The following is a 13,618-nucleotide window of genomic DNA, read 5'->3' as shown; positions in this document are numbered from 1 at the left end:
ACTACTGAAAACGAAAGTGATTAACTGATCTTTTAGTGCAGAGATCTATCTGACAGTAGGCCTACGTATTTTTATCACAAACCTTGAATGACAAGTAACAGCAGTATTCTCAATAGTTGACAAGAAAATCGTACGAAATCGACCCCCCTCAGCTTTGAAGAAAAAAAAATTATCGGAGATAAGATTAAATAATAGTTGCAATTCCATTCCATTCTCTCTAGTCACTCTTTCATTAGGCTACAGTTTTAAATGAAAAAAAAAACACTTATCATCTAATCATTATAATATAATCACAATCGTAATGGTGATTGTAATATTGATTTATGAAATATAATTATAAAACATACATAGTTCCGATTATTTATTATACATAGTCTAATTATAATATTTGATAGGATAATCAAAGATTTTTAAATATAATCTTATTATTATATTATAATAAATCCTATAATATTGAGATGAATAAATATAAAGCAATAATTAAAGAGGTGTATCTTTCTATATATATAATATTATATTATATTACATTAATATCTTTATACTAATGGAATCCTACCTTAGGTGTGAACTATTTATAATCGAAATTATAATGGCTGAAATATTACGTACTAACGTGAATAATGCATAGCTCCTTATAAGAAATAGGAGTATGCATCTTATATTATTTTAATTTGTATTTAAAAGTAATAAATAAAACTAAGTCTCTTTGCTTTAGAACAATGATATAGGATTACGGATGGGTATTGGTGCATGGATGTGTCGGCACCGGTCATCGATATTCTTCTCAAATTTAAACAATATTAAATTCCATATAAGTTTGACATAATAACTATCAATTTTATAACAATTTGAAAAATAAGCAAAGAATAATGATAATATTATTCATGGATATTGCAGCGGTTTCCATATTTTATGTCATTTTCCATGAATTATCTATAACCCAGGAAAAATGATCCTATGTATCATTGACAAATGTACCTATCACAGATCGTTTTTAAGATGCGTTGTTCTCTTTAGCGTTGGTTAGATAAGAGGAGCATCGGTTTCCGGAGCGTCGATCTGTGTTTTGTCTATCGGTGCCCAACCTTCATAAGAATATCTTTGCACATTCTCTGAGCTTTCTACTTATCTATTATTATGCTATACTATGCTGAAATTTAAATTCTAATATCACAATCTTATCAATTAAAAATTCTGTTTACCACAGTCTTATCAATTAAAAATCTTATTGAGAAACAACCTACTTTATTTCGAAACAAATTTGAGAAAATATTTGTTCAAATCTCGTTGAAATAGTTTTTTAATAGTGTAATCATTTATTTTTAAAACTTTTATTACATTTACTGGTATATTATATAGTTACTGTAGTATATTAGGGCACTTGAGTATTCAATTGTGGTATCAATATAACTGAATCCAAGTAGCAGTTGAACTAAAATAAGTTTTCATTTATCTTAGAAGGTATCAAACATCGTTTTAGCTGTATTGTACTGACTGAAGCATGGCTGAATGACGAGAGTGATCTCTTGGAAATCCCAGGGTATAAGCTACTCAGATCTTACAATAGCCTAAATCAGTGCGATGGTATAGTCGTATACATAGATAGTAATCTCACAGTAACATGTGATGACCTCCAACTGGGTGGTCTGGCCACCTGTCTGTCTATAGATTTTGACTGGGAGGGAACTCCCTGTCAACTTCTTGCTGTATATCGGAGTCCAAACTCCAGCTTACCTCGATTCTTAGTAGCTCTCGAAAATCATCTCAATTCTTTAACAAATAGGAAAATGCTAATTATAGCGGGAGATCTGAATTGTGACATTTTAAATGTGTTTCCGGGTTCGCTGGAAGAGAAATACATTGATGTGTTGAACGAAGTAGGACTAACAGCTAGTATAGACAAGGTGGCTAGGCCGGCCAGCGGTACTTGTATAGACCACTATTTTATAAGACTACCACAATCCTTTCAAGCCTCTACAATAATAGTTCAAACAGCTGTCACTGACCACTACGCAATATGTATGAATATATTCTCTAATAAGAAAACACAGCACACAAATAAGGATGAGTATTTTTCAAAGGTTGATTGGCAATCAATCAATAATTCTCTTTCTTTGCAGAACTGGGACTCAATTACTAGCGAAACTGACGTGAATGTGGCAACACGTCTGTTTACTGAAACTATCCAGAAAACTATAGAAACCAACACTAAAAGAATTCAGGTTACTGCAAAATATACAAAATTGAAGCCATGGATCAGCATTGGTCCAATTCAATCTGTCAGGCACCGGGATAAATTAAAAAAGAAATTGAATAGACAACCCTTCTGTATCAGCTTGAAAAACGAATTTCTCCAATACAGGAATAGACTCCACTCTTTGATTAAACTTGCAAAATACAATTATTATAAAAACAAAATAGATGAAGCCTCCCACAATCCCAAAAAATTCTGGTCAACTGTAAATGAAATATCTGGAAGACCTACTCAGAAAAATTCTTTCCCTATAAATGTGCTTATACAGGATGGGCAAGCCACAGGACAACATAGTGTTTCAGATGTTAGTAATGGCTTCAACAAATTCTTCTCCTCTGTGGGGAGGTGTTTGGCTGATAGTATTACTCCCAGGGGTGAGCCAGCAGTAAATGATTCTTATCATGCTGTCGAGTCTCGGTTTGAGTTTCAATGTGTCACACAAGAAGAACTCAAGCAGGTGGTTGGCAGCATGAGAGGAAACAGCGCACCAGGCCATGACCGGATTCCTGCAAGAGTTATTAAAGAAAACGTGCTCTCACTCATACACCCTATTCACTATTTAATTAATTTGAGTTTACAAACAGGCAAATTTCCAGATGTACTCAAAATCTCCAAAGTTATCCCTATCTACAAATCTGGCCCCAAAACCAATTACAGTAATTACCGTCCAATCTCTCTTCTGGCAATAATTTCAAAAATACTAGAAAAATGTGTGAAAAACCAATTAATGCAATATTTGACCGAGAATAATATTTTATCAACATCACAATATGGTTTCCAAAAATCAAAAAATTGTTCAGACGCGTTTTTTGACCTATCTAAACATATTACTGAAAATATTAAAATAAAAAATAAATTGATAATTACTTACCTTGATTTGGCAAAAGCCTTTGATTCTGTTGATAGGGAGAAACTCATGATAAAACTGGAAATGATTGGACTCAAACAGACCTCCTTACAGTGGTTCAAGAGTTATCTACAGGACAGGTTTCAATATGTCCAAATTAATGATAATATGAGTGGCCTGGAAAAGGTTGATTACGGAGTTGTTCAGGGAAGTACTCTAGGGCCTCTACTCTTTTTGATCTATGTCAATAACCTACCGCTGCTGAACATCAGCAGTAAACTTTTTTTATTTGCTGATGACACAGCGGTGGTTTCTACAGGTAGGCAGTGGGATGAGGCGTTCAAAAATGCAACAACCGACCTAGCTATGATAAAAAGCTGGTTCGACCATAACTGTTTGACCATAAATACGAGTAAGTCCAAGTACATGCCTATTGTAACCCGTGGTCAGCAAGATCCAGGCCCCAGAGTCATGAAACTTCACTCATGTGGAGACCCAACTTCTACCGTGTGCAACTGTGAAATCTTAGAAAGAGTAAACCAATACAAGTATCTGGGCATAGTAATTGATTACAACTTAAATTGGAGTCCACACATACAGTTTATAAAGCAGAGGCTCCGAAGATTGCTGTATGCTTTCAATCAACTGAGCCAGGTACTGAGCTTGCAACATTGTAAGACTGTCTATTATGCTTTCGTTCAGTCTATCATACAGTACGGTATTCTCATCTGGGGAGGACTGTCACCTTCTCTCCTGGAGCCGCTTGCGGTGTCGCAAAGACAAATAATTAAAACAGCCCTGAACAAACAATACCGATACCCAACTATACAACTATTTTCAGAATTTCCTGTTTTAAACATAAGGCAATTGTATATAAAATCTCTATTAATTTACCTTAAGAACAATAGTCATAATATTTTGCCAGAAATTCTCCATACCTATCCTACTCGGTATAGATTGAATTATGGATTTGCGACGCCGCGGGTGGTTCACGGAGTGGAGCTGAAAACACCATTCTACCTGGCTCAGATGGTATATCGTAATCTGCCTGCAGAGATGAGAGACTTCGAATGCAGTATTGCTGTTTACAAGCGTAAGGTCGAGAGGTGGCTCTACTGCCTGGGGTGGAAAATGTCTGAAAGCCTGCTTCATTCTGTTTATATGCACTAAAACCTATCCTTTATTTTTTCTTCTTTTTTTTCTTTAGCTCAGTTTGGTCAATTTTTGCTATCCTACTCCTTTTATATTTTTAAAAATTTTACAAGGAAAATCGCTCTCATAAAGATGAGTCCTGTGAGTCCGCTGGTATCTTTTCCTTTTTTAAAATATGTCTTACTTTAGTTAAGTTATAAGTCTAGTTATAATGATTTAATTTTCCCATTTTCTCCCATATGGATCTGAGAAGTCCCGTTTTTTTCTTTAATTTATAGTTTCATATGTCGCTGTTCTGTTCTCTACAATCAATCAGACTTGTGTTGTTCCAGACTTGTGTTTTCATATTCCTTTCATTATATTGATGATAATTGGCTACCGAGAACTCACCCCTACACACAGACGTATAGTCTTGTAGAGGTATTCCAGTAACCAATTTTCAAGTGTCATATTTTTTGTAACTGTGCATTTTGGAATAATAAAGAATTTGATTTGATTTGGAACGATATATCTTCATGCGCTGTACGTCATAAAGTTAGTTCTCCAGCGCCCTCCAAAGAAAACTCTGCATGATTTCTGGTGCGTTTTTCCATAAGCATGAGGTAAGAAGCTAGAACTATAAAATCGTTTTTTCATGAATACTTCAAGATAGAGACTTGCAAATGGTCTCAATCTCTCGTTACAACAAGACGAATAAGAAGAATATTGATGATGGACACAACAAAAATATTCGACATTATTGAAAAATACAAGAAGGCGGTCATTATTGACAGAAATTTTTATATCGCTTGTTATGCAGTTATTGTGAGAGATATCGGATTGGTTTCAAATCCAAAGTGTTTAGAATTAACCAATTAATGATGTTCGAGAGAATCATCTCATTTCGATCACTCTTTTCGTTATTTATTCAACTTCAAAAACTTGAAACATACATTTTTCGGGGACAATATTTTACTTTCCACTCTGTATATGTATTCGCAGTGGAAAAACACTAGTATTATTGGCACAGTGTTGTAGAGTATTTCCAAAGCTTCAAAATGAAATCCCGTTGGAGGCTGTAAGTCCATATTTTACGGCTGGAGCGTCATCGGGAAAAGAGTAAAAAGTACTGTTTGCAGTGGAAAACACACTTTTTCCACCATATGCCAATACAAACAATTAGAAAACCGCGTAACTCATGACTCCTTGAAGGTACAGACTTGGGAATGGTATCAATCTCTTTATAATGATGTGTAGAAAGAAAACATCCATGATGGCAATCTCAAAAATGTTTGTCATCATGAAAAAAAAGATGGCGGCAAAAATATGTCGATTTTCAAGAAATCGTCTGTAATTCAAATAATTTCGAGGATATCGGATCAATTCAGACATCTGAAGGCTCAAAAATAATCATACTACAATATCCGGAAGATTTATCCAATTCCACCAATGCATTTACTATGGTGAATATAACTTCAAACTCTTGAAATCAGATTTTTGGCCGCCATCTTGGATTTTTCTATGATTACGAACATTTTTGAGATTGCCATGATGGATAATCTTTTTCCACACATCTTCACGAAGAGATTGATACCATTTTCAAGTCTGTACCTTCAAGGAGTCATGAGTTACGCGGTTTTCTAATTGTTTGTATTGGCATATGGTGGAAAAAGTGTGTTTTCCACTGCAAACAGTACTTTTTACTCTTTTCCCGATGACGCTCCAGCCGTAAAATATGGACTTACAGCCTCCAACGGGATTTCATTTTGAAGCTTTGGAAATACTCTACAACACTGTGCCAATAATACTAGTGTTTTTCCACGCGAATACATATACAGAGTGGAAAGTAAAATATTGTCTCCGAAAAATGTATGTTTCAAGTTTTTGAAGTTGAATAAATAACGAAAAGAGTGATCGAAATGAGATGATTCTCTCGAACATCATTAATTGGTTAATTCTAAACACTTTGGATTTGAAACAAATCCGATATCTCTCACAATAACTGAATAACAAGCGATATAAGAATTTCTGTCAATAATGACCGCCATCTTGTATTTCTCAATGTTCGTTCCAAAGTTGAAAAAACGCTCTAGATTTCATAGATTTGAAATTCCTCTGTATCTCTTGCACAAAAAAAAAGTTATAATGGAATGAAATTTGAACAAATTTAGGAAAAAAGTTTTTGGGCTTTTGAAGGTTATAACTAAAAAAAATGCGTTTTAGAGGAAAATTTTATAGAACAAAAATTGTAGAGGAAGATTTTAAAAATATTTTTGTCCAAAAAAAACGGTTGAATATCTTGAACGGTTATTAAAATACAAGCGATATTGCAAAACCCTGAAAATTTTGGCGGCCATCTTGTTTACAAGGTAGTCTGAGGCCAGGCTTGTCTATAGTGTATTCAACTAAATAACGGGGATGTCAACAAACAATTTTTGTTTGGTAAAATTATCGGGTGAAAATACTTGAAGTTGATTAATTTATCATAGTGAGATTTGAATTTTTGAAGAATGATAGCCTAAAGAGGGATTTTTTTCTCGACGAGTCTTGTTGAATTCACTAATGTCGTGCCTGCTAGCTGATTTAAAAAAAATAATTTGAGCAGCTGATATGCGGAGCATTTACTTCTGTTCTTATAGCATTTGGTTGTCTTGCGAGAAAATACTTGCGAGCAAAACGTAGTATAGCAAGGAAAGTTTGAAAACTTGTTAGACTTGGCTTGCAAGTCAAGCACTCTTCGTACTAGTTTGTATTCACCCGACCCATTATTAAAAAAGTTTACTAAAGATTCGTCTAGCAACTGAAAAAAGTATCTCAATTTTTCAATAAATGTATGGTGTGACAATGATTTTAAAGTCGTTTCATTTGATATGAGTATCTACCACTACAACACAGGAAGTGATTATTATTTTATAAACTCATTTGTTCGAGTTTCTTTTCCTTTTTCAGTCTCTTGCTATGTATTCATAATTTCCATTGTAATTCAGTTTTACACGAATCATATTTTTATACTTGTAGCCTACTTCATTACAGTTTATAGATATACAAAAAAAGTTCGAATAATTTTGAATATGAGAAATTGACAAAATACGTCAGACATTACAGCAAACAGCTGGATTCCAACATATCAGGATTCAATCAGTAAACGTGACCGGTATAGTGGAAATATAATTATTATGAGTTCTAATTGGACTTTTGCCACCAAGCCCGGTCGAGCCAGTATGAATAGTCACATTAGAACTTCAAGCAATAATATTCTCTGACACGTTCCCTGATACTGATGATATCTAGTGATCCAGCATTACACATCAACTCCTAATCAAATCACTTGTAAAATTGATATCTCTACTTTTTGTATTAATATTTTTATTCACATTCTTCTAAGATCTTGTTGAAAACTTGACTGGGAAACTGCTTTTATGTGCGTTTTTCCAATACTGCCCTTCCCCACCACTACATTCTTCACCAAATCATCCAAGTAGGGAGGAGTCTATTCACATTGAAGGGTTAAGTGTAAGAGAGGGCCGACTGCGTCCTAACTTCGCCCTCCTAGATCAAAATAAAGGCAGTCATTCAATTCAATTCATATAATTTTTTTGTAATTTGTTCTTTGTATTTATTGAATGATAAAAATAATTTGAATTTACATTCTACTCCTCTTTTTTATTCTTCTTCAGTTATCGTTGTGTACTGAATAGATAAAAAAAACTAGCAAAAAATAAAACACTTGTGCGAATTGACTGCCTATTTATTATCAAAACTTAAAACTATTCTTCTTTTGTAGGTAACATTTTCAAAAACATCATATCAAAAAGCTAATAACTTTAAATTGAAAGAATAAACCAACGAAATTTAGCTTCAGCTCTCCAAGTTCCTTTTGAGTAGAAAAAGAAGTTTCTTAATCTAGACGATTGTACATTATATCCAAATGTATTATTATTATTATTAATACAGATTACTAATGATCGAAATACACAATTGATGAAAGTGATTTTCACTTCAAATATTTGCCAAGATAATTAGCTGGATGAATAGACATACTTGGCTTAAAATCACCATTCTCATTCATGTTTCTCTTCTGTTCCATGGCTGCTTTCTTCTGTAGATCTCCATGATAAGCAACATTGCTGGAAGAAATAAAAGATTTACATATTTTCACATTGAATGAATTAGATGAACGTCTTCGCTCAAGGATAATTCAATAGTAACTGATTTTGGGCAAGAAATAGAACATATCTCCAACAAGAATAAACTAGGAATACCCCTAGTGTAGCTAATCACCAATGTAAGACAGGATACAAGATGTCCTACAGGAAACGTATTTGTTGCTAGAAAGAGAGGCGAATAAGATTGGCTTGATAGTGAATGAAAGAAAAACGAGGTACATGAAAATATCAAGTAGTCAAGCAAGAAGAGTTCCACAAAACCTCCGAATTGGAAATAAAATCTTTCAAGGTGTAAGGAACTTCAGCTACTTGGGGGTTGAACTAAATAACGAGAACAAGATGGGTTACAGCATAAAGCAAAGAGTATTGGCTGGAAATAGAGCATACTTCAGTAACATGAAACTTTTGAAGAACAGGCTCATATGTAGAAACACGAAACTTAAAATATATGAGAGCCTAATTCGACCTGTTGTAACGTACGGCTGTGAATCTTGGACGTTAACAAAAGAAGACAAAAACCATTTAGGCGTTTTTGAAAGGAAAATCCTAAGAAAGATTTATGGTCCAGTTAAAGAAGGAGAGGAGTGGAGGAGAAGAACTAATTCAGAGCTCGAGGCATTGATGAAAGGCCGAAATATTGTTAAATTTATAAAGGCACAGCGGCTTAGATGGTTTGGACATATCTGTAGAATGAACGAAAACAGAATGCCTAAAATAATATTCAAGGAGAGGCTACATTCAAGAAGAAAGATAGGAAGGCCGAGAATAAGATGGGAAGATGAAGTGAGAGACGATCTCCAAAAAATGGGATATAGAGGATGGAGACAATTAACAGAGGACCGAGAAGCGTGGAGAGCTGTAGTGGAGGCGGCCAAAGCTCATATTGGGCTGTAGTGCTAAAGAAAAAAAAAATATTTTAAATAAATCTTTATCATGGAAGGAATCATAAATCTGTGGTTGGATAATATCTAGTATTTTTATTCATTACAGTTGACTATGAAAAATCTTGTCGGCAAACAGGAATAATATAAACCTACAGATGAAATATTATCATGCAAGAAGAATACACTACTTAGAATCGGTCTTGAGTATCACATTCAAAAATATCCAACATCAAAATGTCGGGCACGAAACAACTGATACTTCGGACCAATTAATTATATTTTACAACTTGTATAACCTGAAATCATCTTGGTCGTTCCATATTTTTTATTTTTTAATAGATTATTTTAATAGGGCTACTTGAATTGTTTAATTACCTTAGAAATTAAAGCACCCATTTTTTCAAGTGTCAAAATTTTAAATACAAAACTGAATACTAAAAGTCAAAATTGAAAAAATAAAATGTCAAAATTGTGCGTAAGAAAAGTGTCAAAATTGCGTGAGTGCTCAAAACTAGTTGTGTTTATATAAAACAAGTATAAAGAGGGTACAAGTAATATTTCAATAATAATGAAATAATCTTCCACATTGCCATACAACTCCAACTCCTTACAATACAAGTTTATCCCCAAGAGATGAGAGATGAGATGAGATAAGAGATGAAATGTATATTTATTCATTTCGATTTCGTGGTTGAATCTCATGTGGAAATTGAAACTTACATTCAAACAGTTTTGAAGCCTATTATTATAATTTATTCATATTTATAATTTATTTATATATGTATAATAATAATAATTTTTAGAAAATCCTTTACCTGATGATTTTTGAATTTTGCTTGATTCTCAACGTTTCTGGATCGTCGGCGACTTGTGTTAATTTGCCTTTTGTTTTTTCAAACTCTGCGTGATACATAACCTGTAATTTGCAGATGAAATTAGTTTCGTGAAAATGACTGAATTAAATAGCATCGAATTAAAATACATTGAATAGAGCTTTCAAAGCAAAAACACAACTTGATGAAGCACTGACAAATGGCACAATTGAAAAAACAAACATTTTTAGTACAATTGTTTAATCTACAATGCATGTGAAGAAGAAAAGAAAAAACTGATTAGTATCAAATTCAAGTAAATGTAGTAGCTTCCTGGATATCGATGTTTTCAATTAATAACAAATTGCCTCTATATAGCAGATTGTGAGGCCGGCGTGCAGCTGCAGACTATGAGGCCGGCGTGCAGCTGCAGACTATGAGGCCGGCGTGCAGCTGCAGACTATGAGGCCGGCGTGCAGCTGCAGACTATGAGGCCGGCGTGCAGCTGCAGACTATGAGGCCGGCGTGCAGCTGCAGACTATGAGGCCGGCGTGCAGCTGCAGACTATGAGGCCGGCGTGCAGCTGCAGACTATGAGGCCGGCGTGCAGCTGCAGACTATGAGGCTGCACCAGACAGACCAGTGCTTCCACAATAAAGTATTCAGCAGTTGATCCTGATGCTCCCTGGAAATACATCAACTATGATCTCCACCGCCACCTGAGAGTGGCGTCAATCATCAGTCACATCCGAAGATTTCAGAAAAAACATGAGGAAATACTTGATGAACATGTGATTGTGGAAGCAGACCACCTGCTCAACATACATAGACTAAAAACACTTCAACGCATAAATCCGCGTAAATTAGTTTAAGTGTTCAAGTGCAAGTGCAAAAATACAGAGTATCCTTTTATCATGTGAATGAATGGAATATAGCCTTTAATTTAGTCCTTAATCAAAATAGAAGGCTGAACCAATGTGCCACACCTTCATAAACAATGTTCTTATCAATTCAAGTCAAAATAGAATAGCTTATTAGTCTAAATAAAAGATCTAATGACCGAAAATCTTAAACTTGTATTTGTCTCCGTTTTTGAATGTGATAGTTGGAAAAATTCGAGTGCTTCATTATGTTGCAGTACCACAACATCTTACTTGAATTAAACTCACAAATTATTTCAAATCTTACAAATCTAGTCAAGATAAGTTATGAATAGATTTTCATCATACTACAGTTCCTAAGAAATCTAGAAAAATGTGGTTGATCAATAAATGTCTTACAACTGGTAATATGTAAGATGATGAAAAACTAACTCCTAACTCGCCTGCCAACAAAGCGGAGTTATCGAATCGTTTGTTGCAGTGACCTAATACTATTTATCAACAACTACTGTCATAAAAATTCTATGTACACCCATATGTGGTGCAATAGATTTTGTCACTCAACTTCGGGTTGCGTCCCTTGTGAAACACTCTATAGTATAGGCCTATACCTGTACCTCGCAACGGATCAGCGCGAAACATTAATGGAACGAATAATCAGCCCTTGATATTCATTCCTTCCAGCCACTATACAAACTTTCCAGGATTAGTCCTGGAATAATGCATACAAGTAGCTGAAAACTAGTTCTGCTAAAGCTGAGAACTTCAAGTTTTTTATTCTTCTAAACTTCACAAGACTATTATGTAGACTTGCAGTAGTCTAAAGAAAAAAATAAATAATAACTATTGCAGTATAAAAGCGATTTCCTAAAATTGGCTCTAATAAGTCTAGAAATGCTAATTAGATATTAGGATTTATGTATGAATTAATAAATTATTCGTTTCCACATTTTTCCAAAAATTTACAATGAATATTCTAAAATATACAGCCTAAAAAATAATTTAGTTCTATGAAGCTGAATCATTTCTATATTAAGTTTCATAATAGCTGGAGCACAAACGCTACTACTATTAGGTACCTCCCTACTTCGCAATTCAAAAGAGAAATGTTATGAGTGAAAGTAAAATAATTAAATTTTTTATTACTCTACAGAATTACCGACAGTAATAATATGTTTCTTATTGAATTAATGATGCAAAAATCTCTCTGTCTATCTAATGAAAGTATAATAATCCTCTGTTTTATATTTACGAGGGCTGTTTGAAAATTTCCTAACCTAACGATGAAGATGACAACCCTCGTTAACAAGATCTGATGTATCTGTTTTACAATATTTTAAAAGTTACTCACTAAAACTTAAGCCATTTTGAGCGTGTAGTATTTATGTTACATTAGTTGGAGTGAGTCGATGGGCATTGGGCGTTGGGTTCACACCACACCAAAACATATGTTCAATTCAAATTCCCTAACAGTCCACTGATTTTCAGTTCTGAATGGTCAGTAATTTATCATTCTTTCATTTATTTCATATAAAATATATATTTGACGTCACCGGGACCTTAATCCCATTATTGCCTCTATAACGCACACTTAGCTGTAGAATTTAAAACAACACATGAGAAAAGAAAATAGAATATGATAAATACTATTGAGTAGAAGGAAAAAATTGAAAATACAAAATAATAGAAAAATAGTAATACATCCAAATATAATCTCAAGTAGAGTGGTGCCAAAACTGATGATTATTTTCGCCTAAACTGCATCAACAGAGTTGAAATTTAACAAGTTTTGGTCTGGGATATCGACGTACTCAAACGACTATAACATAAATACTAAGCTTCCAAAATGGCTGAAATGTGAGTGGTCAAATAAATTTGACCAGAGAGACACACCAGATGTTGTTGTTCACGAGAGTTGTCATCTTCATTCATATACGAGGTCGGCAAACCTCTCAAACTGACCTCGTATAATGAATGAAAGAAGCGTACATCTCTTTGTCTATCTACTAGAAAACACTTTCATTAGAGTTGAATATAATATCTCTATTATTGTATATTGTATGAGAGATTTCACTAATACTGTACTACACTTAGATAGAATGAACTTGTATTGAATTTTCATATGGATGTGACATCATCATGTCACATTCATTGAAATTGGATTGAAATTGAATTCAAAATGAAGGACATAAATGAAGAAGGTCTAGCATGAATAATGTAATAGTTCCCAGTTCGATTACAACTTCTGAACTACAATAATTGAAGAATATAATAAATAGTATTTCTCAAACTACTTGAATTCTTGGAATAATTGCGGAAATAAATTGAGTTGAACGGAACACATTTTCAAGGCTATTCGGTACCCTTTTTTTATTTAAATTGGATAATCATTTTCAATATAACTGTTAAGATAAGAGTAAGAAAAAGTGGCAACTGAAATTTTTAAGTGGTCTAATAAGCGAGTTATGGGTTGTTGAAGTGCTAACTTTCCAGATTTCGTTTTCTTTCCAGATCATGAACGGTTTCGACTATATTAACAGAACTCTTAAAAATTCAAAAAATGTATCTTTCCATACTAAAACATTTTATTCCCCATATCGTTCATAAATAAAAAAGTAACATTTTTTATAAATTCGATAACTTG

General features: G+C 33.8%; 1 protein-coding gene across 1 annotated transcript in view; it reads right to left on the bottom strand.

Annotated features, from left to right (window-relative positions):
* Nucleotides 1-13,618, bottom strand: part of LOC111051373 (LIM and SH3 domain protein Lasp) — a gene marked incomplete at its 5' end in the record, with an annotated part of 53,786 nt that overhangs the window by 14,164 nt on the left and 26,004 nt on the right. Inside the window, 2 exons of the mRNA XM_039441862.1 lie at nt 8,231-8,359; nt 10,098-10,198. Coding sequence (XP_039297796.1) covers nt 8,231-8,359; nt 10,098-10,198 — 230 coding nt within the window. The remainder of the gene's footprint in view (nt 1-8,230; nt 8,360-10,097; nt 10,199-13,618) is intronic.

This window comes from Nilaparvata lugens, chromosome X (genome assembly GCF_014356525.2).
Source record: "Nilaparvata lugens isolate BPH chromosome X, ASM1435652v1, whole genome shotgun sequence".
NCBI classification, from domain to species: Eukaryota; Metazoa; Arthropoda; class Insecta; order Hemiptera; family Delphacidae; genus Nilaparvata; species Nilaparvata lugens.
The sequence above is the reverse complement of the archived record's forward strand: the minus strand, read 5'-3'. Positions and strand labels throughout refer to the sequence as shown.